This window comes from Acartia tonsa, chromosome 4 (genome assembly GCF_053477335.1).
Source record: "Acartia tonsa isolate MP-2025a chromosome 4, ASM5347733v1, whole genome shotgun sequence".
Taxonomy (NCBI): domain Eukaryota; kingdom Metazoa; phylum Arthropoda; class Copepoda; order Calanoida; family Acartiidae; genus Acartia; species Acartia tonsa.
In genome coordinates, this window is record NC_137263.1 from 12,610,287 (window position 1) to 12,637,030 (window position 26,744).

Consider the following 26,744-nt stretch of genomic DNA (forward strand, 5'->3'; position numbering starts at 1 on the left):
ATAACCCCTCTCTCTCTCTCTCTCTCTCTCTCTCTCTCTCTCTCTCTCTCTCTCTCTCTCTCTCTCTCTCTCTCTCTCTCTCTCTCCCTCTCTCTCTGTTTTTCTTTCTCACACATTCAGATTTTTACCTGGGGGGTTAGTTGTTAAATAAATATTATTTAATGTACAAAAAGAAACCAAATATAAATTTATATTTTTCTATAAAAGGGCAGAAAAATAGCTTAAAACCAACAAACGACTTTTTTAATAAAAATAAAATAGCCTAAAACCTTTCCCAAAAACTATAAGAAGCTTCACTGTAAAAGTGAACCATATCGTTTCAGTGGTCCCTTCTCTACAGAGAAAAAAAGCTTACAACTTTATAAATTAGGATATTGTTAAATCTTTTCATTTAAAACTACCCTTCTGTACAACCCTTCTGTACGTAATTGTATGCAGGGAGGAAATGGATATTTGGCTTTTTATTACATTAGTTCCCAAAGTTAATGACATTTTGTTAGTTGGCTAATTAACTTTGGGGACTTTCATAGAATTTTAATTGGTTGGTTTATTACTTTGAGTGTCCAAATGTTTAAACCACCAAATATTGTTTACAAAATGGGTAATTTTGTGTATATTTTCATTGAAAATATCCATTAATTTATCGGCCATTGTCTTATGCCTCTAATTCCCTGGTTATTTATGTAGCAAGTGGGTTCGTGGGTGGGGCGTTAAGTGTGTGTGTGTGTTATACTACGATAGTGTGTGTGTGCGTGTGTGTGGCAAGATAGGTAAGGTATGTGTGTGTGTGTGCGTGTGTATGTGTGTGTGTGTGTGTGTGTGACAAATTACAATAACTTTTCATTGGAACAAAAAAAATAAGGTTTCTTTTTATGGAAAAACTTTAATAAAATGATTGAATTTTTTGCTGAAGTATATAGCAAATATAATACATTTTTACTTTTTAAACAATTTAATTCTTAAATATCATTCTTTCTATAGATTTAAACACTTTTTCTATTGTCTTTATACCAGCTCAAGCATACCGAAATTCGGTCAATAATTTTATAAAATAAACCAAACTTTTTCACTACATTTTAAAGAAAGTACGAAGACAAATATTATTAGAGATGTATTATAAAAATATTTCCTAAGTATTGCTTTTTTGTTTTTATCTGTAAGCGAAGAAATAGCTTATTATTTCATAATTTAATTCTTGCACAGATTTTAACATTATTTTCATGTGGAACTACTCTTTGCATTTTAAACTGATTTTTATCTAACTTAGTTGAACTTTTAAGGCATTATACTTTGAAAATTACTTTAAAAATACGAAAAGGTAAACGAAAATGCAGTTTGAAAAATTAAATTTGCGATCACTTTAATGTTGATTGGTCACCTGGCTTGGATGAGGAACTGACAGGTGCAGACACTCTTTTTTTTTTTTTTGTAATGAAGGGGGAGAGGGAGAGCTTGAAGGAGACGCTGACGGAGAAGGTGTAAAATTTGGAGGGATTGAGGGCCTGGGAGGAGAACTTATGTAAACTGGCGGAGGTATGTTTGTTGAAGGGGGGGGAAGGGGGGTCCTGGATGTAAGGAATGTCGGTGGAGTCAACTGCCTGTTTTAAAATGTCTATTGTTGCACCAGTATTTGCACCTGCCTTGTAGAGATAGACTACAGGCTTAGCAGGGTGATGAAAGGGAGAGGAAGATGCAGTAGTAGTAGAAGTAGAAGTAGAAGATAGTGGAGGAAGAGAAATTGAAGAAATTTTGTTGGTGACGGGCAGCACATACTGGCTTCCACTGAAATATAATTTTATAAATACTTTTTTTATTAGGTAGCTAACAGTTGTATAAATAGTAAATACCAATTTGATGTTGAAAAGAAAGAAAAATTTAGTTCTAATATCCATAGGTACCTACAGTTAATTTTATTTTGATTTCTTTAAAAAAATGTCCAATATGTGTAATTCCATACCTATTTAACATTGTTTAAGTACATGGTTTTGATCGCGGTGAAATTCGGCAGTTGGTGTTTATTTATAATAAACTTTACACCAAGTAGTTAATGTTAAATAATTTTTCTTGCCTGAAAAGATATAACCCGAAGAGCAACAACAAACTTCAATATAAGTGCTAAAAGTTATTACCTGGCCACTGGTATATCATCACCATTGAGAAGTTCTGGAATTTGCATGTGCTGCCTGCCACCAGTGACCTTCACATACTGGTGGTATTCTCGCATTCTCTGAAATATAATATTGTTTAAATTTTTGGGGGGTTTTAGGAGGATAAATATTTTAGACAAACTTTGGGATGGTTTTATGCTAATTTTCTGCTTGTAATACATTGTTCATAGATGCTATGGGCGCAGCTGCAAGTATTCTTTATGAAACTTTGTGTCCCTTAACAAAATGTTCAGGTGAGTTTAAAGGAAATCTACCTTAATAAACTGAGAAAATAATGCTTTTCTTTAACCATAGCCTGCGGACAGTCATTAAGATAATTAGAATAGCTTACCTTCGTGTAGTCTGTCATTTTCTGCACATTTGATGCCTCAGTTGCCTCCCTGGTCCGTTTCTTGGCCACTGAATCAACTGTCAGACCCATTATGCTAAAAAATAAAAACATTGCTTTGTTTGAATGATTGACAACTTCAATGCTAAGATTATTTGAAACTAATCATTGTCTTTTTAAGGTTTAGTAGTTAGCGAGATCCTTCGGTACAGCTGGACATCCTGTAACTTTTATATACGGATTGTTGTGTATTATATAATCCTACGTGACTTAACAAATAACTTTAATATTCAATAAAAACTGAGGCCAGGGGTGACTTGGCAAAATTGCATGACTCATTACCATATGTTATATTTTAAAAACAAAAGTAAATCACCTTTGATATTTGTCTGACAGTTGCTTCGGCTTTATTGCTTCTAGGGAGGAGAAATTCTTAACCTTCACTTGCCTCCAACCCTCCTTCATGTCTAATTGGTTTTGATTCTTGTTTGTAGAGTCGGAGGCAAGGAGGTTCGTGAAATATTTTCCCCCCCCTAGAGCCTCGCCAATGAACTTTTTCAATAAGTCTTCCATCTCATTATCCTAAGTTTTCCAGGCACGTTTAGCCATTTTTCTTTAATTTGAACGAATAACTCTGAAAATAAATATTTTATATAAATAACAAAATGTTATAATTATAAATTTGAAAATATAGTTAGAAGTAATAATGATTTTAAAAGTTGTAATTTTTACTATCACTGGCCCTGTCAAATAAAGTTATTTGTATGTTAATAATTGTCTGCTTTAAATTTATGGTACTTCTTTTCTGACACACTACATTCAATAAATTGTTTACAAACAATTGTCTACTAAAATAAAAAGAAAGTCCTATTGCGACAATGCTCCGTTTTGTTGTATTTTCCCACGCTGGACCTGTGATAAAGCTGTCTCCAGCTGCTGTGATGAAAATCTTCTCACACGAAAACGTGTGAATACCAAAGAGGGGTGATTGACGTCATAGGCATGACTTGAAGGTTTGATTGCGTATGGTGTGAGTTGATTAAAGAATGACCGGTGTTATCTTCACACCTACGCCACCTGTGATTAAGCTGTCGAAGGTGTGACAAATTGGTTTACAGAACTGAGCTTAAGTCATTTTTCCAGGGAGGAATGTGGCATTAAACTGTAAAACTTTAATCTACAGAAGGGGCAATTTAGTATATCATCATTGGGGATATATATCAAATTATCGTCCATTGTCTTATCCTTTGAAATCTCTGGATATTTTCCACTTTACTTACATTTGTGTCACCAAATGTCTCGCTTTGAAAAGGCTTTGAAAGATTTTGAGTTAGGTAAAAGTTAGTAGAGCCTTGCTGGGATAGTGGCCTGGGGTCTGGAGCATTTTATAGTTAAAAAAGTATATTTTTTGTCTATCCATTAAGATCTCGAGAACCACTGAACCAATTAAGCTCGCTAACTAAGGGACTCTCCTTGGGTTCACGGGGATGGTTTTTATTTAATTTGTAAATTTTAAGTATTATAGTGGTTTTAGGCAATTTTATCTTTTAATGTTCTTCGATTTAGGAATGTTTTTTATCATTGTGTAATGTGTATACGAGTAAATATCCAAGCATTTAGCATGTTAATTGTTGGTATTTCGCGCCTGATTCAATAGACAACTAAGAATATATGACTATATTCACAAAAGCGAAGCCAAAAAATCAAAAATAAGCAGTAAGTCTAAACAAAATTGTAAGTTGCAAAATTGCTTAGATTTGGGATACTGTTTAAGGCATAGACGTCCAAGCTTTTTTTTGTTGGTGGGGGTAAAAAATTTTGAAGGGGGGGGGGTAATTCGTTTTTTGGGGGGGTAAAATGGCGCGCGAAGCGCGCCGCAAATTTTTTTTACCCCCCCCCAAAACTTTTACCCCGGTGGTAAAATTTGCTTGGGGGGGGTAATTTATTATTAGAGATTTTTAATTTTGGGGGGTGTATTTACACCCCCAAAATTGTTTAGGGGGATAAATACCCCCTGTAGGGGTAAGTTTTAAATGGGGGGGGGGGTAATCGCCCCATTACCCCCCCCCCCTTAGACGTCTATGGTTTAAGGACAAACTTCCATTTTCGGACTTTCTGGGAAAAATTTTAGAATTGCTACGTTTTCTAAATTGTACCTAAGTTTTTTAGGAATCACATGGTAAGTTTGAAATAGATACAATAATTTTAACATGCCTAAATTTACGATCAAAGCTATCAGTTACAGACGAACTGACAGACCAACTTTTATTATCAAAACGCCTTGCCTTTAAAAATATAGATACATATATCTGTGTGTATTGTTTAAGTGTATCTTCAGCCTGTGCAGGGTGTGTGTGTGTGTAGATTAATTGGTTGGTGTCACGCGCCTAATGTGTTTGTGCTTGTTAACTTGGACTAATTATGTGGGCGTTCACAGGATAGATCACGAGCAGAGATACTCTACAAATAACATAATCCGTCTTTGCTTATAATTCTAACAAAACTGAAAGCGCTGTGTAGATGTGTACGAACCTAGTTCTGGGAAAAAGAATTGATAAGTAAAAAAAATTCTGTAATGGATTGGTAAATTGGCACGCATAAGGGTATTGGATCAATGGGGTGTATACTGTATAGTGTATAGTTATACCCCTGTCAAGGACGGTAGAGAGGGGAGTAAGCCTGTCGTACGGACATTCCATAGTTATATATAAGCTACGCTATTAACAAAAAAAACCATAAATATGTAATTGGTTTATTTCAACAATTAACAATCTTTAAACTATAAATGTCAATGTTTTAAATGCATTTAATTATGAATTCAATTTTAATTAATTAAGTTTGCTTTCAAAATTTTATTTTTTACAAACATATATGTAATTTTGGAACTTTTTCTATAAAAAATGCCTATAAAAATTGGCTTAGTAATAAAAGGCACATTTTAACGTGGCACTTTAAAAAGGACGGTTGTGTGTCAATAGTAGCGATGCTTTTGAAACTAATACTTAAATGGGTAAAAATTTTCCCATACCTCCAAGAATTTTAACCCAGCGATAAAACTAACATGGGGTGAGGGTAATTAACATACATAATTTTTTTCTTAGGGGGGGGGGGGGGAAGGATTCAGATGACAAAAATTTACCTAATTTATACAACAAAAAAACAAGGTATTTGAACCATAGCGACTATAGCACAAACAAATGGTTTGACGGGGGGAAGAGGAAATATTTTTTAAAAGGCGGGGGAGGGGGGAATCGAATATATTTTTGGTAGAGGGCTGATAACCTTTAACTTCCACCCCCCCCCCCCCCCCACCCTAGTAGAAGACAGACTATCAGAAATGACTTGTAAAGATGCTATGCTGGTTAAAAATCCTATCACTTTTTACATATTATAATATTAATTACAAAAAATACATCAAAATTATTTTGTAATAATATATCACATTTAATTATTAATTTTTACAGTATTTTTTCATGACAATTTCACAAATGGCAAAAAATTGATTTTAAAGCAGAAAATTAAATTAGTTTATTCGCTTTGCTATATTAGTTCGATTTACACTATTTATATAAGCAAAATTTATGTATAACAACTATTTTCAAAATTTATGTAATTAAAAATAAAAATTTAAATTTTTACAAGTAAAATTAGATTTAGATTGAATTAACAAAATTTTACCAACCTAAACTTAATGGAAATATAAGTTAAGAATTTTTATCAAAATTCTTTTATATTTTTTTAAAAATAAACTTTTTAATACAAATTTCAATCAATGTTAAGTCATTTAAAAATTAATACATATTTTCTTCAAAAATAAATGTTTTTCTCAATTCTTCGATGTAGATAGTAAGAATCACTTTATTATATTTCATCCTTAAGTGTATTTTTAACGTGAATAAGTCGTTAAAGATCTTTTAAGTAAATGGTATAAAATCACTGCAAACATCTGCGGCGGTTTATTATCCTAAATTATCCGCCACTGCAGAATCGTATTATCCCTACCGCCGGCCGAAACCAGCTTGGACCCATCACTGAGCCACGACACCCGCGTGACAGCGTTGCTGTGACCGTGCGAGGCGTGGTACAAGCTCTTCGGCTGAGAGGCGGGATACGCGTACAGCCTCACTTTGCCCGCCGAATCGCCGGCGGCCAACAGCTCCAGCGCAGGGTTGCGCGACGTGGACCAGACGTCGGGATCGGCTGGGCTCTCGCTGCCCCACACGCCAAGCGTGCCCCAGCTGATGGGACAGTCGTTGGACGTCCATGTAAAGCCGCGGATAGTTTCAACATCCCGCACCTGCCGACACACACTGGCGTTCCAGAAGAGCACTTCATGAACGGCGATGCCGGCGGAGGATGATGTCGGCGGCGGCGCGTCGAAGGTGGAGCTGTTGGAGCGAAGGTGGACAGAGTCTGCGGCCCAGTCGAGGTGGGTCACGTGACTTGCGTGGCCCATGCACCGCCCGACACGGTTGTACTTCCGGTAGTTTTCCTTCACCTGAAATATTTTTAAAAAATAAGTGTCTAAAGTATAAATAATAGTAAGAAAATTTACTAATCGATTTCACCAATGAGAACTAGATAAGTAATGATTAAAGAATGATAATAATTACACTTTTATACAGACAGCTTTCCTCGGTATTAATTTCGCTATTTTTTTTATTATTCGTGGAAAATTTCTGTTATACGAAGCTATACATGAATTTTTAGTACGTCTGAGAACCAGCTCTAATCCAGAGGATATCAATTATCGATTGGTTTCGAAGCCTTACTTTAAAAATATTTCACAACCAACTTTTTTTTGTTAAAAATGATTATACATTTGCATCCAGTAGAAAGAAAACAATATTGCTTTGACTGGCAGAAAAGTTGGAAGTAAAATATCCATGTCTCTGATTCCTGGTCTTTTCAATCATAACCAAGATAAATATTCACAGTTGGAATAACACGCAAAATTATAGCTGCGCTATTTGGGGTCTTTTTGTGAAATACATCCTTGTTGAAAATGAAAGATTATTGTTTTTTTAGAGATCTCAATGGAAAAGGTATGAATGATAAATAGATGCAAGTCCCCAATATCCCTCCTCTAAATTTAATAAGTGGAAAAGATTGGACACGGCTAGTGTGAACCAACCAATCAAATTAAAAGTATAGTTTTTAAGTCAACAAATAGTGTCATAAAACTTTGGATACCAGCATAATGTTACAGTCTAATCACAATTCTCAAAAAAATTTTATAACTTACAAAAATTCTTGTATGAGAAATACCCAAATTTTGCAACTTTGCAAAAAGACACAGACTTGCAGAAACACACACACACACACTTACACACATACAAACACCCAAGGAGGAAGAGGACATAGGGCTGTTTACTATACTAGTCACAAAAGTTTTTAAATTGACGTTTTCTTATTTATTAGCTCACCAAATTTAGGGACTTATATTGTATTTTGATTGGTTGTTTCATTAAGTTGAGTATCAAAGGGGTAATTTTGTGTATCATCATTGGGAACCTACATTAATTAATCGGCCATTGTCTTATCCCTTTAGATCCCTGACAAACACCACACACACACAAATACACTTGCATGAATACATGAAATAAACCAATGAGCTGTAAAATAAAACACAACAAGTTAAAAACTTTAATACTAAAGTATATAGATGTGTGTTATTTTGTGTCTTGAAAGATCTTGGAAACGAATAATCGACAGGTATAATTATTTTTATTAAAACTTTATAATGATCAGGGCGGGTTCATGGGTCAATTAAATGTTTTATCCCATAATATAGAGTAGTGATTTTTAGTTGTTTGTCCGTTAATATCTCGAAAAAGGAGAATCCGATATAGTTCTCCATTTATATTTAAGACCTAGAATGGGTAAAGCCTATTTTTCTGCCCTCTCCCTTTGAATATAATAGTGGCGCTACTGGTATTTAATACACAAACCAACAATTAACACTACCCCAACTCTAATAATGTAATATGTAGTGTACAAACTTTTCAACAAATAATCTGAATCAACTGATGGGGTAATTTTGTATTTCATCATTGGGAATGTACCACAATGTATCGTTCATTGTCTTATCCCAAAAGAACCCTGGTTTTTAAAGAAGTACTGAAACCTTTTTAGTTGTAATCTGTCAGCAATAAAAAGGATTCTTACATGGGTGTTAAAAGTTCAACATTTAGCAATACACAGGGATCTGAAGGGATAAGACAATAGAGGATTAAAATGATTGGTGGGCGAGTTTGGATCCTTTTAGGTTGTTATAATGAATTAAAAATAAAATAATAAAAGTCCCCAAAGTTTTTAAGCCTACGAATGAGAAAATATGTTTATACATTTTTGTACTTCGGGTACCAATATAATTTAGAATCCAATGTCTCTCTCTTTCCTTCCTGAGCAATGCTATGCAAAAAAGCTCATTTAAGCGCATAATGTTAACAAGGACATTTATGTCTATAAGTAATGAAGCAAGCAACAAAATGATGACAACATTAAAGTTTTTAGATTATGTCTTTTTCCTTACTGCTTCAAAACCAATAAAAATTTGCTGGACTAGGACTGGTTCTGAAAACTACGTATCTTATAAAAAACTTTTTACACTAATAAAACTAAAAAAAAATTAAATTTGTTCCAATCTTTTAAAAATTAGACTTCGGCAACAAAACTGGAATTGATCTTTTTTAAGGAGGTTACCTCTCCCCAACCCTACTTTTAAAAAGTCCTATTAAGATTCAATTTCGAATACAAAGCAAAAAAGCTGTAAAAAATATAGTAAAAGATAGATAATAATAATAATAATATTCAAAGGTTAAGATTCTTTTCAGAGATTTCATTTCTAAGCGTAGATTCTTTATAATGCTTACTTTCCGCACCTCACCATAAAAATTCAGTGAGCGCCGGAATGCTGGAATGTAAATTACTCCGGCCCCAAAGACATAATCATTCTCTAGCTTAAAAACTTTGGGACTTTTATAAGAATTGCCAAAAGAAATAATTATGTTTCTCAAAACTTGGATGTTCATCAATTGTTTATTGTCTTATCCCTTAAGATCCCTGGAAATACTTTCTCTTAAAAATCGGTTAATTGATGTTTTTATGCATAGTTTTATACTACATGCAAAAAGTCTTTTTTTATGTTTTAAACTAATTAAATCTTTTTTGAGAAGTCATCGTTTTTCACTCAAATTGTCTATTTGAGAACAGAAACCCCTTCTCTCTTATTTATAAGTTAGGTTGGGTTGGGCTAGGTGGGAAAGAAAGACCACCTCCCCACCATTATGTTCAATTTATTTTCAAAATAAGTGGGGAGGGGGGAAATCCTAGTAACTTTGAGGGAAACGAACAAAAAAAATGTCTGAAAATAAATGAACTTGTTTTATTAAAATTAAAGTCAGAAGAGTTGGAGATTAAAGGAAATTAAAAAAGCTAAAACCAAATATAAAGAAAGTTGTAAAACAGATTAAAAATATCAAACTTAGTCAGATCCTAAACAACAAGTAAAACATTTAGACTAAACTTATATAACATCATAATCATTTCAATATTCCAGCTCTATACACAATCATAAGAAAATTAATTTTAAAAATTAGTGATGTATGTTTAAAGGGGGATATTGTGGTATCCGCCGAGGATCAATGGCAGACACCGGAGTTCAATTAGATTACGGCAGTGTGACAGACGTGGACACCTTACTATAGAGAAGCTACGCTTCTCTAGCTTTCACTAGATAATGATCAACATCTACTTTCAGTTGTCACTTTATTGAAGGGTTAAGAGATACTGGAGTTATATACAACAAACAATAATTACATGGATAGGAATAAATAATCATAACATAAAAGCATAAATAATATATATACAATGGTCAGTTTGGGCAATAATGATTCCCCCATCCCTGGAAAGGGTGGGGGAGAATTAAGAATACAGTTAACCATAATAAACATGACAGATTCAAATCATTAATTCTAAGCGTAGGGAGGGGGTCACTAGACCCCTTCCCCAGGACTCGGGGGAGGGCCATTGACCCTCCACCGAACCCCAGATCAGGGGTGCCATAGACATGGCTCACGGTTGCCGAATACCACAACTCTCCCCTCGGAAGGCTGGGAGATGGTTTCCCTACCAGACTTCCGACAGTGGTTGAGGCCTTCAGCCCGCTCCTTAGGGCTAAAAATATATACAAACGATAATGATTCAATGGAATCCTAGTGGTGAGTATCTTCTTAGGGTTGATGGGCTCCCAATGTGGGGTAGAAGGCAGAGGCTGCCTTGGGTTGGATACGTTGGTCAGCGCCGGCAGGTATCAGGTTTGGTGGTGGCACATTTGTTGCTGGAACGGTCAGCAGTGGGACCTGCGGGTTGTTGTTGGCAGCGGCTGGGGCACTGGCTGCCAGGTTGAGTGTCTGAGCAGCGGCCTGTCCTCCTGAGGGGCCGCGGGGTCTGCCAGAGGGCGGTCCTGGTCTACCTGGGCGGTCATGCCCGCTGTCCGTTGATTTCATAGACACCATTTCCTCGGCTGCTTCCCTGCCGATGGGGATGGCATCCCAGTCCACTGAAAAGTCCCGGGACTTGGCATGGTTGAGCCTGGCTCTAGCCATCGCCTTCTTATACAAGGCTGGGTGGTACAGGAACACTTGTGATATCGCATTCAGGGCTGCCCGGACTCCTCCTTGTGCTGCTGCCAGAGAAATGATGGTGAGGTCCCCCAGCAGTTTGAGGATCAGCAGCAGCAAGCACAAGATGGCGGCGCCATCTCCCCACTCGTGGATGGCTTGTCTAAATCCTGCCCAGACATCCAGGGCTGCCTCTCCTTCCTCCGCCAGTCGGTCAATGTTGTAGGACACTATCCCATGGTCTCCTGTGGCCGAACAGCTGCCTTGCTGAACGCAGGAGCCATAGGATAGGCCGGTCAGCATGGCACTCTTGTATGCTGGGAACGCCAGCAGCTGTTGCCAGTCGTTCAACTCAGCCTGTGAATACAAACCACCTGAACTGAAGTCATCTAAGGGGTCTGTCAGCAACTGCTTGGGCGTATCCAGCGGGGGTGGCCTCTTCTTGGGAGCAGGGGTCAACTCTATCCAGCCTTCCTCTGCGTGCACAGTCAGGGGGTAGGTGGAGGAACAGGGAATCTTGGTGGCGTGCTCACTGTATACCCGCGTCACGGCGTCTACAAAACCGGTGGGCTCCACTGGCACTTTGTCCCAACACTCCTTGTGTTCGCGGACAACATACTTGTGCCTTTGGCAGGTCAGCTGCAGCAGGATGTCTCCCCTCAGTACCGAGAACGTGCTCCCCTGGACACGCACCGGGTGGGCCGGATCTAGTTGCTGGAGCTTCCAGCAGTTGGCCGCTACTTCTTCTGCTGCAGTGCTCCTCATGCGTGTTTCCAGGGTGAATCCAATATAACCTGCATGGATCTGTGCTTGGAGGGGAACGTCAACATCCCTGGCCGACACTCGGGGCAGCGCAGCCGCGGCTGGGTCAGCTGCCACAAACAGCGCTGGATGGTTGGTGGCATGGGCCTCGAAGTCGCAGTTCACAATTGAGGTGGGGCTGGTCATGTTGATGAAAAACTGGGCCTGATGGTCAACCAGATATGCATCCCTCACCAGGCTGGGCTGGAGGCTGCGGATCAGCCTCAAGGGGCAATCTCTTCCCAGGTGGTCCCACACGTAGGTTGCTTCCCCAGTGATACAGGACAGCTCAGAATGGGGACAGTCGAGGGTCAGGTGGTCAGACTGGGACTCCACCCGTCCATCCTCCACCACATAGGTCTCCTCCTTGACCAGCAGCCGCCGCTCCTGGAGCACTAATTCATTGCGGTAGAGCTGGCCCTCAAAGTGGACGTCCTCCCCCTCGCAACCCACCCCCTCGGGGCTGTTGACGAGGGCGCCCACTACATCAACGGTGAAGAACAGGGGGTGGTTCAGCTGGAACGTCAGTGGCTGGGTCTTGCCTGGCAACGTGTATACTCGGTTCCTGGCCAGGTCTCGGCACGCTTCTGGGTCTATCTTGGTTGGCCTCATGAGGGTGGGGACCGAGGTCACCTTGAGGTGACCCCATACCCCACACCTGAATGTCCACTGGGACACGGTGAGCTGACAGCTGAACCCAGTGGTTTCCCTCACCTTGACTTGCTGCAGGACGTGGATGTCGTGGCCCAGGGGCACCTCCTGGTGTAGGGGCTCCGTGTCACACATCTTTTCTTTGTTGTAAGACGTGACATGGGTGGGGTTGGCACAGTCCCACCCCACCAGGACGTAGCTGGTTGTAGGCCACACGGCTGCCAGCAGGAGGCCCCACAGAACCATCCACCAATGGGAGAGGCTTCCAGGTAACCATCTTCCTCGTGCACGCGGCTGGGGATCTCCGGCTCTGGTCACGGCTGCTTCTTGGGGCTGGACACGGCTGGGCTGCTCCTGGCTAGACACAAATTTCCATTGAGCGTTATCTGTATGCGGCCGAGGCACCCCGATACCCTCCCCAATGACAGACTGGCAAGCGACTGGCACTTGCCTGGGTGTCGGCTCCCCTAGCCCTAAATGCTCCCTTCCCTGGTCCAAGGCATGCCCAGTGGCATGGGGCTGAAGTGCATGTGGCACAGGCTCGCCCTTACTCAATGCCCTCCCCTGCCCTAGGAACTCAGGTGCATGTGGCACAGGCAAGCCCTCATTTTCCCAATTTTCAATCTCCCCAGCCTCAAGTGCAGGGGGCACAGGCAAGGCTGGGTGTTTACAAGATTTTGGATTCAATACATTTAACAAATTCAACTTATCCTGATGGTGAGCCGCTGGGTTCCCTTGGCTGGTAGAGGGCTCTGGATGGCATGTAGCTGGACTCTCCCTGCAGGCTGGTGGCGCTGGCTGGCATGTAGCTGGGCTCTCCCTGCAGGCTGGTGGCGCTGGCTGGCTGGGGGTGACGGGTGTCACCCCTTCCTCTGGGGCCGCTGGCTCGTTCCAGGACTCAGGTCTCTCGGTGGCGGCGACGGTTGTCGCCCCAGACATCAGGTTGGAGGCTGGCTCGTTCCAGGATCCAGGTATCTCGGTGGCGGCGACGGTTGTCGCCCCAGGCACACGGTGGGAGGCGCTGGATAGCACCCCCCCATCATCCCAGGTGGCGACGCCGGGTGGCGTCCCATACATCGATGCAGAGGTGCTGGCTAGCACCTCCTGCCTCTCTCGTTCAGCGGCTGCCAGGGCCTCCCCATACACCGTCTCAGGGACGCTGGGCAGCGCCCCTCCACTCTTGCTGGGTAGGCTCGGTCGGGCAGGTTCCATCATATTGAGACTGAAAGGCTGGGGCCTCAGCACCTCTGGCTCGGCTATGTTGTTGGGCTGTATCAGCTCTGGCCCCAGATGGTTAAGACTGAAGCCTAGGCCAACCCGGTTGGGCTCAGCCGCGCCGCCCAGTACGTTGATCCTAGCTGGGACAGTCCCGAACTGCGGCATCCCATCGGCTCGGTCCGCAGCTCTGGAGGCGGCTGCTTGCGGTGGTGGTGCTGGGGGCGCGCTCCCTTCCATATGGGCCACTCTGCTGGGCTTCCCTGGAGGGGCACCTTTGTCGGCGGTGCGCCTGCGGCTGGCTACCTGGGCCCAGTCAGCTCTACACTCGGCCGCCGTGTGGCCGTCATAGTGGCAACGCTCACACTTGGCAGAACGGTCACGGCGTGGCTGGGTGCGCCTCTCCTCTAGGCTAACTTCCACAGGCGTTGGACAGTCTCGAGCTCGGTGGCCTCTCCCCTGGCAGCGGTAGCAGCGGCCTGGAACCTTGTCATCTGGAGCGACCTTCCCCATCTGGTGGAGACCCGGAGCCAAGGAGCCAATCTCCATTGGCTCCGACTCGTCATATTGGGGCAACTGGATGCAGGCAGATCCAGTCAGCCCGTCGGTCGAGTCGACTAAGCACACACCCTCCTTCAGCTGCTTAGTAACCATGGTCACGGTGAACATGGCCTTGCGAGTGTACTCAGGTACACTCGCAATTTCATGGTTCATCATGAGGCGTTTTACATTGGCGTTACGAATTCCACGGTTTAATTCGTCCACCAACAATTCAAGATCCTCATGATTGTAGGCGTCCCTATACAAGGCGCACTTTGTTGATATGTACGCCTGTATAGGTTCTGTCGAGTGTTGCTTGTAGTCCCTAAACGCTTGTTTAAGCGTTTGGGACTCAAAAGCAGGACGAAATAACAATTCACACTCGGTCTTGACCTGCTCGTAGGTCAAGGCTTGGCCTGCCTCGCCAAACAGATGGGACGCCATTTCCGCCGCTTGCCCTACCAATGACAGTAGTAGGGCGTTGCGGCGGTTGAGGGAATCATGAGGTGGCACGCGGTAAGCCGCCCATGACATTTCCAGTCGGCGGATATGTGCCGACCAGGACTGCTTGGGCGGCCCTCTATACTCCGGCAGATTGCTCAGCATCAGCTTGCGGTACTCGGCTGGGGCCGGCTGAGGGTCATCCTGGAGCCATCCTGGGGCTTGGTCACCTCCTGGGACTTGATGCTGGTCCATTGGGTCAACGGTGAAACGGCGGGCACAAAGTTATACAGGACTACAATGAATGGGTTGTCACTTGAGGCTTCCTAGCCTAACAGCCAACACTGTTTGTATCACTAGGTTGGGAGTTTTAGTTTGCAAAGGTATAACTTAGCTGTACTTATCAATAGTTAGGTGTTGAGGTAGATAGATGTTGAGGGTCTGAACTGCTGTCAGGAACTGATTGGGTTTTCCCTTATCACACTAGAGCTAGGAGGAAAGAAACTTGCAATTCTTTATTTGCTAAAAATACCCCTGTTAGATGCTATGGAGTAGCTCTGCTCTGGTGTGAAAGTGTGTGGGTGTGTGTGTGTGTGTGTGTGTGCGTGGAATCTTCTGTCCTTGTAACGCGCGTTCGCGCCGTCAAATCCGCGCACACGGGGAAAACGCGCTCTCACCCCTCAGCTCGCTCCCTCATTGGTCCGCTTCGTCCGTTGGATTTATGAGGTTTTCCGCACTTTGTTGCGCTACCCGTGAATGGCGCTCTGTATATCCGATCGCTAGCTCCACACTACAGACGGACTTAGCCTAGTGTGGGTAGGAAGGGGGAAGCGCGTGAGGGGACGGGGGTAACTCCGGCCGTTCCCACTGTGAGGGAGGGGGTAACTGTGTGTTGGTGTAATGGGGCCTCTGCTTCTTAATCTTAGGCTTATCTGTTATATAACCCTGATTGTATTTGTCTTCAAATGGAGAGGGGCCCCCTCCCCTTCCCGTGGAATAAGGGGTGTATTTGTTATTGTGCTGTGGGCTTGAGATTGTTTTGATTATATTACATCTAACTTTTATTGCTGTCCTTATCACAATTGCATAACAGATTTGTTGACCAACTCTGTTCTATTTTTAGCTGTTATCACAATAAACAGTAATCCAAGCCTGTTCTATTCTTAGATTTATCACAACACAACAATTTGTTTGCCAAGCTTTGCTCATAAATCTATTGTTTGGTCATCACATTAGGGTGGTAATCCCTGCAAATGTGATATAATATCTGTCTTCTAGATGGGTGGCTGCGTTGTAGCTTCTCAGGATACTCGGGGTTGACGTAGTTTTTCTCTGTTCTGGTGCACTACACCCGTATGTTAGCTCGCAGCTTGCAGCTATGTGGCATGTTTCAGCCTATCGGCGGCAGGGAATGTCCCGTCCTGCTAGCGCCACTGGTTCGGATCCTGCTATTTCTTGCAGTAAAGTTGGCCTATTTTCAGCCGTCTACACGTATTTGGCTTGTTTCAGCCGGTCCGCAGGCCTGTTTCAGCCCTTTTGGCGCTCAATTCTCCGTTAGATATCAGCGCTGCTCGCGGTTATTCGTCAGATTTCGCTGTTTTGCTTCCACAACTGCCGGATGCAGAGTTAAACTTTGCTGTCCAGGGTGGGTAATTCAGGTTGCTTGCGTCAGTTTTGCCAGATTCACTGCTGGGAGTACCTTAGCCTCAGATGCGCGTCTGCTCTACACTTGTGGTTCGCCGTAATCTCACACAGCTGTCACCAAAGTTGTGGTATCCGCCGAGGATCAATGGCAGACACCGGAGTTCAATTAGATTACGGCAGTGTGACAGACGTGGACACCTTACTATAGAGAAGCTACGCTTCTCTAGCTTTCACTAGATAATGATCAACATCTACTTTCAGTTGTCACTTTATTGAAGGGTTAAGAGATACTGGAGTTATATACAACAAACAATAATTACATGGATAGGAATAAATAATCATAACATAAAAGCATAAATAATATATATACAATGGTCAGTTTGGGCAATAATGATTCCCCCATCCCTGGAAAGGGTGGGGGAGAATTAAGAATACAGTTAACCATAATAAACATGACAGATTCAAATCATTAATTCTAAGCGTAGGGAGGGGGTCACTAGACCCCTTCCCCAGGACTCGGGGGAGGGCCATTGACCCTCCACCGAACCCCAGATCAGGGGTGCCATAGACATGGCTCACGGTTGCCGAATACCACAATATATCTAAGCCACTTGATAAACCGTGCATGCAGAAATTTTGAACTTCAGCTTTTGTGGGTATAAACTAACTTTTGGTCAACCATTTGATCGTCAGAGCAGACTTTTTTAGGGGAATTAGGGGACTGTTTCATCAATGAAATGAAGGATTTTGCCATATTTATGTGACTTTTATGTACTTAAATTACCAGAGCCTTCCAATATAAAAAACAATATCATAAATTCTTAAAACAAGAAATAAATTTTGTCATTGTCTCTATTTAACTATCAAGTTTAAGGCCTCTGTAAATACGAAAAAATAATCAACACCCATTGTAACCTCTAAGTCAAGAATTATACATATTATACATAAGGGGGTAATTGTATTCTAAAGTAATAGGTTGTGTTTCTGTGTGTGTATGTGTTCCAGTTATATCAAATAAACGTTTAAACCAACCGGAAGACAATTTTCAGAGAAGCTTTATATTATTACATGGCAGTTATTAGGCTATTTTGAGGGGGAGTTGATCATCCCCCCTCCCACATGCCCTGTAAAAAAGTGGCCAATAAAACTTTTTCTAGAAATGTGAGGGGAAACTCCCTACCGCCTAATCCCAAATTGTCCTGAGGCTAGGGGCGAAGAAGCCACTAGTCATTTGAATAGTACATATTCCTAAACATTGAGCGTGGTAATCCTGTTCTAGGGAGGAACCGAAGATTTGTATCTAAGCTTAAAGAGTCCCCATAACTAAAATCATGATCTTTTCAGATCTATTTAGATCAGGGATTAAGGGATACAGTTTTAGGATATATTATTTTACCTGTTTATATAATAAAGGATTACCCCTAACTATAATCATCATCGTTTTAGATCTATTTAGGTCAGCCATTTAGGTATACAGTTTTAGAATAATTTATTTCAGCTGTTTTTTGTCTTTTAGATCAGGGAATTTGGGATAAAGTTTTAGAGTAATTACATTTAGCTATTTCAGACAGGGACGTATGGATAAAGGTTTCAGGGCAACTCTAAAAAATTGCCAACATAAAAATAGAAGATTCTCCTATAAGTACCAACACTAATCTTATAAAAATATATTCTCTGGAATATGACAATGCAGGATAAATTGGAGTAAAACAACCTATTACGATAAACAAAACTACCACCTAATTATCTAGACAAAAGATTATTGATGGATAAGTTTGAACATAAAAGGCTTTAACAACCCAATCTAAATTTAAGTCCCCAAAGTTTTTGAGGCAAAGATAAATCGTGAATAAAATTATGATTAACAGTCCATTAGTCCATTATTCCTCTTTCCGCGAATATACCTCATCCCTGCCATCGTAATAGAAAATGCACTATTTTTAATAAAAGCAAGGTGTGAAAAAAATACTTAAGAACTTTTTAAGGCTTTGTTAATGAAACGTTTTACGTTAGGCTTTGTTCAAACGCAATATATAATGTAGTAAAGTTTATTGAATGTCAAATAAGATCTCACAAACCACTGTAAAGCTCCCATTTCAGTAGTTATAGTAAAGAAATCTTCAAGCTACATAAAAAAACATGCAACTTTATTTAATAGGAGAATTGTTAAATCTTTGGGCGTTAAAAAGCTTTATTAAACAATAACAAAAATTATTAAAAATTATTTCTGCTTGCATTGACAGCTGTACGGACATACTTAAGTTTTATAGTAGCTGCGACACACAACAAACTAATAATATTAAAAGGAAGTACTCAGACGTAAGAAGAAAATAAATTTAAATGTTAGAATAAAATTGAATGAACTTTTGGTGGATACACTTTATTTTTACTATTTTTACCCTGCCCTCTGTCAAACTTCTGTGTAGGCGCCTAACAGGCTTCATATCAGAGAGGGAGGGGACATTGGACTGTAAATAAAATTGATACCCAAATTTTCAACAACAAAAATTGTACTCTGCAATCATAATATACATTTCAGTAAATTAAAATTTAGATGATAAAAAAAACTTATTTTATTATTTGATTAACCTTTTGGCATTTTGTATCTGAGTGCCAAGGATTATATTAATACATTCCTAGATAATATTATAAAAGTAGCATGATGTCAGTCTGTCTGTCTGTTTGTAGCGAAGACTCTCGATAACCACTGGACCGATATGGTTATATTTGCGGATAATATTTTTATAGGTCCAGGGAAGGATTAATACTATTTCAGGGGAGCGTGCCTGAGCCTCCCGCCAAAAAATATTATTTTGCACCCCCCCCCCCCCCCAACCCCAACCCTAAAGTGAGAAGTTGTCTGTGACTGATCTCTAAAAGTTATTCTGTCGGTGACTGATCTCTAAAAGTGTAAAATTTAAAAATGTTTTAAAGGCAAGAATTTGAATTCTGGTTCACCTCTTCTGTGGGGTGGACACCACCTGCCCCAACCCCCTATATAATACCCAGTTTTACTATAATAAAACAATTATTAAATAATAATCAAATAAAGGGTTTATCTTTACAATATCTTTAAGCATAAAATTTTTTTCATTCTTAATATGATAATTTAAATGAAGATACGGTGAAGATGGCATTTTCTTCCCTTTGATTCATCCCCTCCCCTCCTCTCCCCTTCTTTTATTTTATTTGATTTGATTCTCTTAGCCCTCAAGCATAAAATGACACTTTACTAAAATGTTAAATAATTTAGTTACTATACTTGAGGAAAGCTAATTTTAAGTATCTAAATGGAATAAAGTAATAATATTAAATATTATTATTTGGAAGATTTAGTTCTTTGCAGTAATGTCTTAAGTTGGAAATAGTACAGACGTAATTATCAGGCTAATTACAACTTTATTAAACTTTGATTGGTTGGTTCCAAATAGAAGAGTCCCAACTTTTCAAAAAATAATTTGCAAAAGGGGTATATCTGTTTATCATCATTAGGGATAACATCAATTTATTTTGTTTTGGTTATCTCTTAAGATTACTGCTTCAATTGCAATAGAACAAAATGATTCTAAGCTCAAACGGTGCTGAAAGCCGGGCTCTAAGTCTCAAAGTTAAACCCTTTTAAGCTTTACAAACTTATAAAAAGTGATTGTTATATTTGGGTCAACTTTAGACTTTTAGATGAATTTAAAAATTGTAAAAGGATGACGTCCCTGAGGCTTTCAGGCGGCTGACGCGCGGTTGCAAAGCACTGGCTAAAAGCTTGAAGTAAGTAGTAAACTAAACGTGTTAAAATCCTCCATGGGTATTTTGTATCTCGATGCCAAGCGAATAAAAAATAGATGCCTTTTATGGCAAGCAAGCTGCACTACACATGGGGGAAAGTAAGGATACATAATGGATGCAAAATATATGGATAAGACATATAGAGATAGAAAATGAATATGTACAACTCTTATGGGGTAAATTAGGATAGATAATGGATAAGACATTTAGAAATAGAAATATTTAGTAGCATGCAACTTGTATTGGGGAAATTATATGGATAAGACATCAAAAAAATTATTGGCATGCAAGTTACACCACGAATAAGAAAAAGTTAATTAATACTGGATAAAAACTATGAGTTATTAAAATTATATTATTTAAAAAATATAAAAAAAGACTATAGAAAATAAAACAATTTTTATCATTTCAAGCTACCAGATCTATAACAATGAAAAATCACATGAAATATTTTATCCAAATTAATACATCCATTTTGTAACCCCCCTTTAAAGGATATCTGTTATGATAAATGACATGAAATAAGAAATATTATTCAGACACCCCTCCCTCCCTCATAATGCCAGGGACCTAGGGATAGGTTAATAAAAATAAATAAATCTTTAAATTCAAGTTTTAAAAAGAAATGTAGAAATTTTTTTAGAGTAGGTTATATTTTCTATGGATGATTTCTCTTAGACGGGAGGTGGTACCCCACCCCAAAACAGTTATAAAAATTTCCAGGACCCATATGGCCTGTATGAAAACAATGTGTGAATACACATTACTGCATACTTCCTAGTTTTTAGGAAACTGCCATTTGTGAAGAAATTTTTTTTATAAATTAACCATTTCAATAAAATTTGACTGTATATATAAATGTATATAATATTCATTTAATTCATTTGTTATTTTGTTGTTTTTTTATTCTATGTATGTACACCCAAGAATAATAAATCTAATCTAAAAAGATACACTGAAAAGGAGAATAATATAGGTTCAGTGATTAGCGACATTCACAGACCCTCTTAATTTATGTGAGAATATTAAGATTTAACCATTTATATATCTATAATACAAAGTAGAACGATGTCTGTCCGTCTGTCTGTCCGTCTGTCCGTCTGTCCGTCTGAAGCTTAAGATCTCGGTAACCGCTGAACCGAATGGGCTCTACTCTTCAGGGAATATACCTACTGGTCCTGTGGTGGTTTTAAGCTATTTTCTTGGGGGGTGGGACACCCCCAACCCCCCAAAAAATGAAAATTTACCCCCCCCCAAAAAATACTCCTGGTGCTGCTGGTGCAGCTGCTGGTGCAGGTGCAGGTGGTGCAGCTGGTGCTGCTGGTGCTGGTGCAGAAAATTATTTTTTTTCTAGGGGCAAAGCCCCTAGAGGCTAGGGGCGAAGCCGCTAGTGTTTAATATAATAATTGAACTAAAAATGGACAGAGGCTACCTTTGTCCATTTTATTTTTAAGCTACTCAAAAAAGTATGATTTAGAATTAATTTATTCTTCATTGCCATATCCCTTTAATCCCTGCGTATGGAAAATTCAAAATGATGGCTTTATTGCTTAAAATTTTGGACTTTTCAAGCTAGGCTTTTTGATAATCCAATACCCTACCTCCCCGCCGCAAAAAGAATTTATTATGTAAAATTATTATTTCCAGTATGGCTTCGAATCTTATTAATATTCGCTGTATTAGAACCAGTTCAGAGTCATAAAATCATGTATAGCATCGTATTACAGACAATTTTCCATGAATAATAAAATTGAAATCATAAACAATAAAACTCGTTCTTGTCAAATAATTATCCGCGAAAAGCTGTAAATAATACGATGCTATAAATAACTATTATCAGATGCAAAATGTTACCTAAAACATGTGTTTGATTACCGAAAGTAACATTAGAAAGACAGACGTACATAACAAGAATAGAGTAGCTGGGTTAATAACAAATTGATAAAAGAAATATATGAATAGAAATTTTTATTAAAAAGACAGAGATGGGAAAAATTAAACAGAGAAAAAGAGAGAATAACAAGGAAGACAGCATCCATAAAAAGTGAAGCACCTTACAAATCGTTGATAGACAAACAAACAAAGTGAGTTATAAAGCAGATGCCCAGTGATCATAAAAAAGATAGAGTATGTGATAAATAAATTGTATAAGATCAAAGAACAGTTATATAAATAGATAGTCTTTTCTGGCATGACCGACCGACATACTAACGTATTAAGTAAACTATATACTATATGCTCATCTGTACAGATAATCTTCACCAAAATGTAAAGTTCACCATCTAAAAGAGCAGCCGAAAAAATCACATTACAGACGGACAAACAGACAAAGTGAAGTATAGAGAGTTTTTGCTACTAAAAAAGAAAAGAGATAATATAGTAACCACATTAATTTTATTTATCAGGACTTTTAATTTATTTAGAAAATAAATGAATAATAGTTTAGGACAATGTTGATTGGTTCTGACAAATTTATTGCATCAAGTTAGGTAGCAAAAAGATTTATTTAGGCTAGTACATAAACCACACCCCTTACATCGTAGCATCTCTATAAGTGTAATATTACTTCATTAACTGACTTACACTCCACTAACAGAAAAATACTGTAAATGCTTTTGATATTTCTTAGCCAACAAATAAGATAATAAGGTTATAAAACTTCTTGTAAGTCTATTTTACAATCTAATATCCCCTCTCTCCAAAAAATTAATTGCATATCTGTCCGGATTTATTAAAGCTATCCTAAACAACCCGAGTGTAGAAAATAAATACACCTAATAACCTGAGGCAAAAAGCTGCCACTTTGTATGTACATGCATACAATTCAAACACATATAAAATTAAAAGCTTCTTTACAGTATCTGATTCATTTTATACTAAAAAGGAATCAAATCTGTTTTTAAACGAACAGGCACAAAATCACATTAGACTATTAATTTTAAATATTAAGTGCTAAAAGACAGGGAGGGAGAGGGAGTTAAAAGTATACAAAGTTCGTAAACTTGTTCGTTAGTTTGTAGTTATGGGGTTTTTATTATCGAATCTTGATTAATTTGGTTGTGCAGTCTTAAATTGTACATTTTTCCACCAATAATTGTGGTTCAAAGTTGGATTATCCGTAGGCCCTGGTAAAACATTTGCTTTACCACAAAGGTTTGGAGGTAGTTTTATCCTTATAGCCAGTACCCAATAAAACCAAACCTAACTTTACCTAAAGTAATAAACAAACAAGAGAGAACCCCAAGCTCTTATTTACAAAAATAAGAGGGGGAGGGGGTAGTTCAGTGCTCGACAGGGTACATTGAGGGAAAGTGTCCACATACCCTAACTTGTTTTGTTGCATCTTGGGGTATATGTTCGTGCAACGCTGGCAACATAATACATTTTCCCCTTATTTGTGCGGTTTTTTCGTAATGATAGCACGAAACTAAGCCATTAAAGGTAATCAAACTGTTTCATTTTTTTTCGAATAAAATGTAAATTTTAATCAAATTATTTAAAAAAAAATAATTATTGAGATCCTTGTTTAAGGTATTTTTAATTTACTTTGATATTATGAATAATATTAATAATCAAACGGTAGACTTTTTAAGCGAAATCATTTAAAGATAAAGTAAATCTACCAATATAGATTTGTAGGCAAACCAATTATGAAAATAGAAACATCTTTACCTGGATAAAGGTATACTCATAATGTTTAAATGTTATTCAGGGATCTTAAAGGATAAGACAAAGATCTGTAAATTGTTGTAATTACCCAAATATCATACACTAAATGACCCCTTCTGTAGATTAAAGGTATTGGTTATAAATTGGACACCGCAAGTTTGAACCAACCAATCAAGCCAACGAAAAGTGGAACTTGTTTATAAAAATTTAGTTACCAGCATAATTTGAAATCCAATGTCCCCACCATTCCTGATTTAAATCCCAACATAACATTGTCATAGAAATCTATCATCATTTACTAAGAAATCATAGTGGGCAATTTTAATAAAATAAATATTAATTTTTATTTTTAAGAGTGAATTAGCAACAAGAGGAAAAGCAGAATGGCTATGGAGTGTTTCTACAATTTAACCAAAAAGAGCTATTTTATTATTTAGAAAGAAGCTATCTTGGAAATGTTAAACTATGTCTGGTGTAGATTTAATCCTATTATTTGTCTGTAGTTTAAGTTTCGATAACTTCTATGCCGATTAAGTTTTATACTTTAGGGAAGCTACAAAAAGGTCAATCCCATAGTTTTAAGCTATTTCTATATTTAAGTCCTTGGATGGTTTTATGCTTTTTTCTACCATTCAATACAATACCCCTAGATGCTAGAAGAGCAGCCGCTAGACTCAAAACCTTTCAGCCTTATTAAACAAAATGATGAATTAATATTCTTCAGGGTTCTTTCCCAATGAAAATACCCTAACACCTAACATAGGACTATTGGCAAGCTTTCCCAAGAATTAAAACACAATCGATCCCAGCAATTGCTGAGATCTTTTGCATAAATCAAACCGACATTCAGTCAGAAAGACAAACATTGTATAAAATTTAATTTAAGTAATTGGATGGTTTAATAAGAAAATTTTAGCAGTTTTGTATTCTCGTTTTCGAATGGCTTGGTATCAGTCACACATCAATAATCACAAATTCATATTTCTTTCTAGCTAAAAACAATTTGGATAAACGGGTAAGTTGGTGATTTAAATCCGCGTAAATGGCATAAGTCTAGAACATTTCCTAGTTGTCGAAAAGATGAAGACGTTAATAATGGTTCTAATGGTCACCGGCGATACATAAATAGTATGGGAAATGCTCTGGCCAAAATTAAGCGCAACTCATTTGCAGTTAGGAGTTCCAGACAAGGGTGAGAAACTCTCACCTTCCCAAAAAAGACAAAATGCACCCCCCCCCCCCCCCTCTATTTTTTTTGTAAACACAAAACAATCATGGTGAAGTCCCTAGATGCTAGGTAAATATATTTTATTTTATTTACTTATCATTTTTAGCATGAAATAAAGAAGTAAACAAATATATTGTGTATGTATTGCGCAGATATAATTCAATGTTCGAAATTAAGGAAAAATTTCTACAGAAAATAAAACAAGGATAATGATTCCATAAGTAGCGTGCGGGAGGAAAGTTTATCGGGTGTCAACAACCCACTAAAAATTTTAATTAAGAAGAGCTACTTTCCCCATTTAAAAAATATACCCCCTTGTTGACAAATGTTGAAAAAACCTCACAAACGGACGTATAGAAAAAGCATATAATATAATAATGTAAGGGGTAAAAGAGGGGGGATGGTATATAAAAGTAAATATACGGTTTTAAACATTCCTACTCAAATATTATGTCAAGGGGGGGGGGGGGTACACTCCCACTGAATCCTTTCAAGGTAGATTTTAAATACCTTTCCATAAAATTAACTGAATGAGGCTTGCCCCCCCCCCCCCCCAAACATCAATTTTACAACACTTGATCTATGAAACTCTAATAAAAATAAAGCACGATCTTTTTAAAAAGCGTTGACATTTTCAGGGTTAGAATTAGTGATAAATTATCTGCAGAAAAACTTTTTGCCTGCAACAAGATTTATAAAGTGTGCATTAACTCCTGCAAAACTATTTCACATAACCATCATCATAACCGATATTTCTTACCAAAGCCAAAATTTGATAACAACTACAGCATGCTACATGCTAAATTATTGGTGAAAACATCAAAAGAACTTTTGAAAATTATACATATGGGTTTGAAACATCGCCTTTGTTGTAAAAGTATCAAGGATGGAGGGGACATTTGGCTGTAAATTACACTAGTATATAAAGTTTTATAACCCCGTTATCTTATTACTTGGCTAAGAAACTTTGGGTACTTTTTGTTTATTTTTGATTACTAATTATCTTAATCTATGGAGTGGGCCGGGTAATTCTGTTTATCAACATTGAAGTTGTATTAGAATTTATCATTCATTGTCTTATCCCTTAAGATCCCTGAAAAATTCTAGATGATTTAAACTTTAAAAATATTTGCTTAAACCCCTTTTTAACTGCGCAAGTTGTAAAACTTTTTTAAAGTAGCGTAGCTAATCTTTAACAAAGGGACATCCGTACCTCCGTCACTAAAAGTTCTGCACGACGCTCACCTAGTTCCCCGCTCCACCCCCATCTTTTATTGTCATATGTTTTAATTGAAATTTAGGCTTTTTAAAGATTACCCTTTAAAATTGAATTAATTAAGATTTCAGTTTTGTTTTGGCAAGATTTTATTGCTGTTTTAAAATTAACATACAATTTAAAAATTTTGCAACCCTTGTTCTATAGTTTTTGATGTTTGTCATTAAATGTAAATAAATGTAAATTAAATAGTACTTTGTTTATTTTCTTTTAGTTTTGGTAGGTAGGTAGGTACAAAACTACCCCCCCCCCTCTCACGTTCAATTGATTTTAGAAAATAAGGGGAGGGTTCTGTTTACTATTTTTTAAAAATCTAAAATATGTATTGTAAATTTGCTGTAGCTACGCTAGTAATTAACAAAATATATCCTTGTTG

At 38.5% G+C, this 26,744-nt stretch overlaps 1 protein-coding gene across 1 annotated transcript in view; it reads right to left on the bottom strand.

The window, feature by feature from the left end:
* Positions 1 to 5,234: 5,234 nt before the first annotated feature.
* LOC145316117 (echinoderm microtubule-associated protein-like 2) overlaps positions 5,235 to 26,744 on the bottom strand; it is a 49,530-nt gene continuing 28,020 nt past the window's right edge. Inside the window, exon 9 of the mRNA XM_080156429.1 lies at positions 5,235 to 6,994. Coding sequence (XP_080012555.1) covers positions 6,461 to 6,994 — 534 coding nt within the window. The 3' untranslated portion in view covers positions 5,235 to 6,460. The remainder of the gene's footprint in view (positions 6,995 to 26,744) is intronic.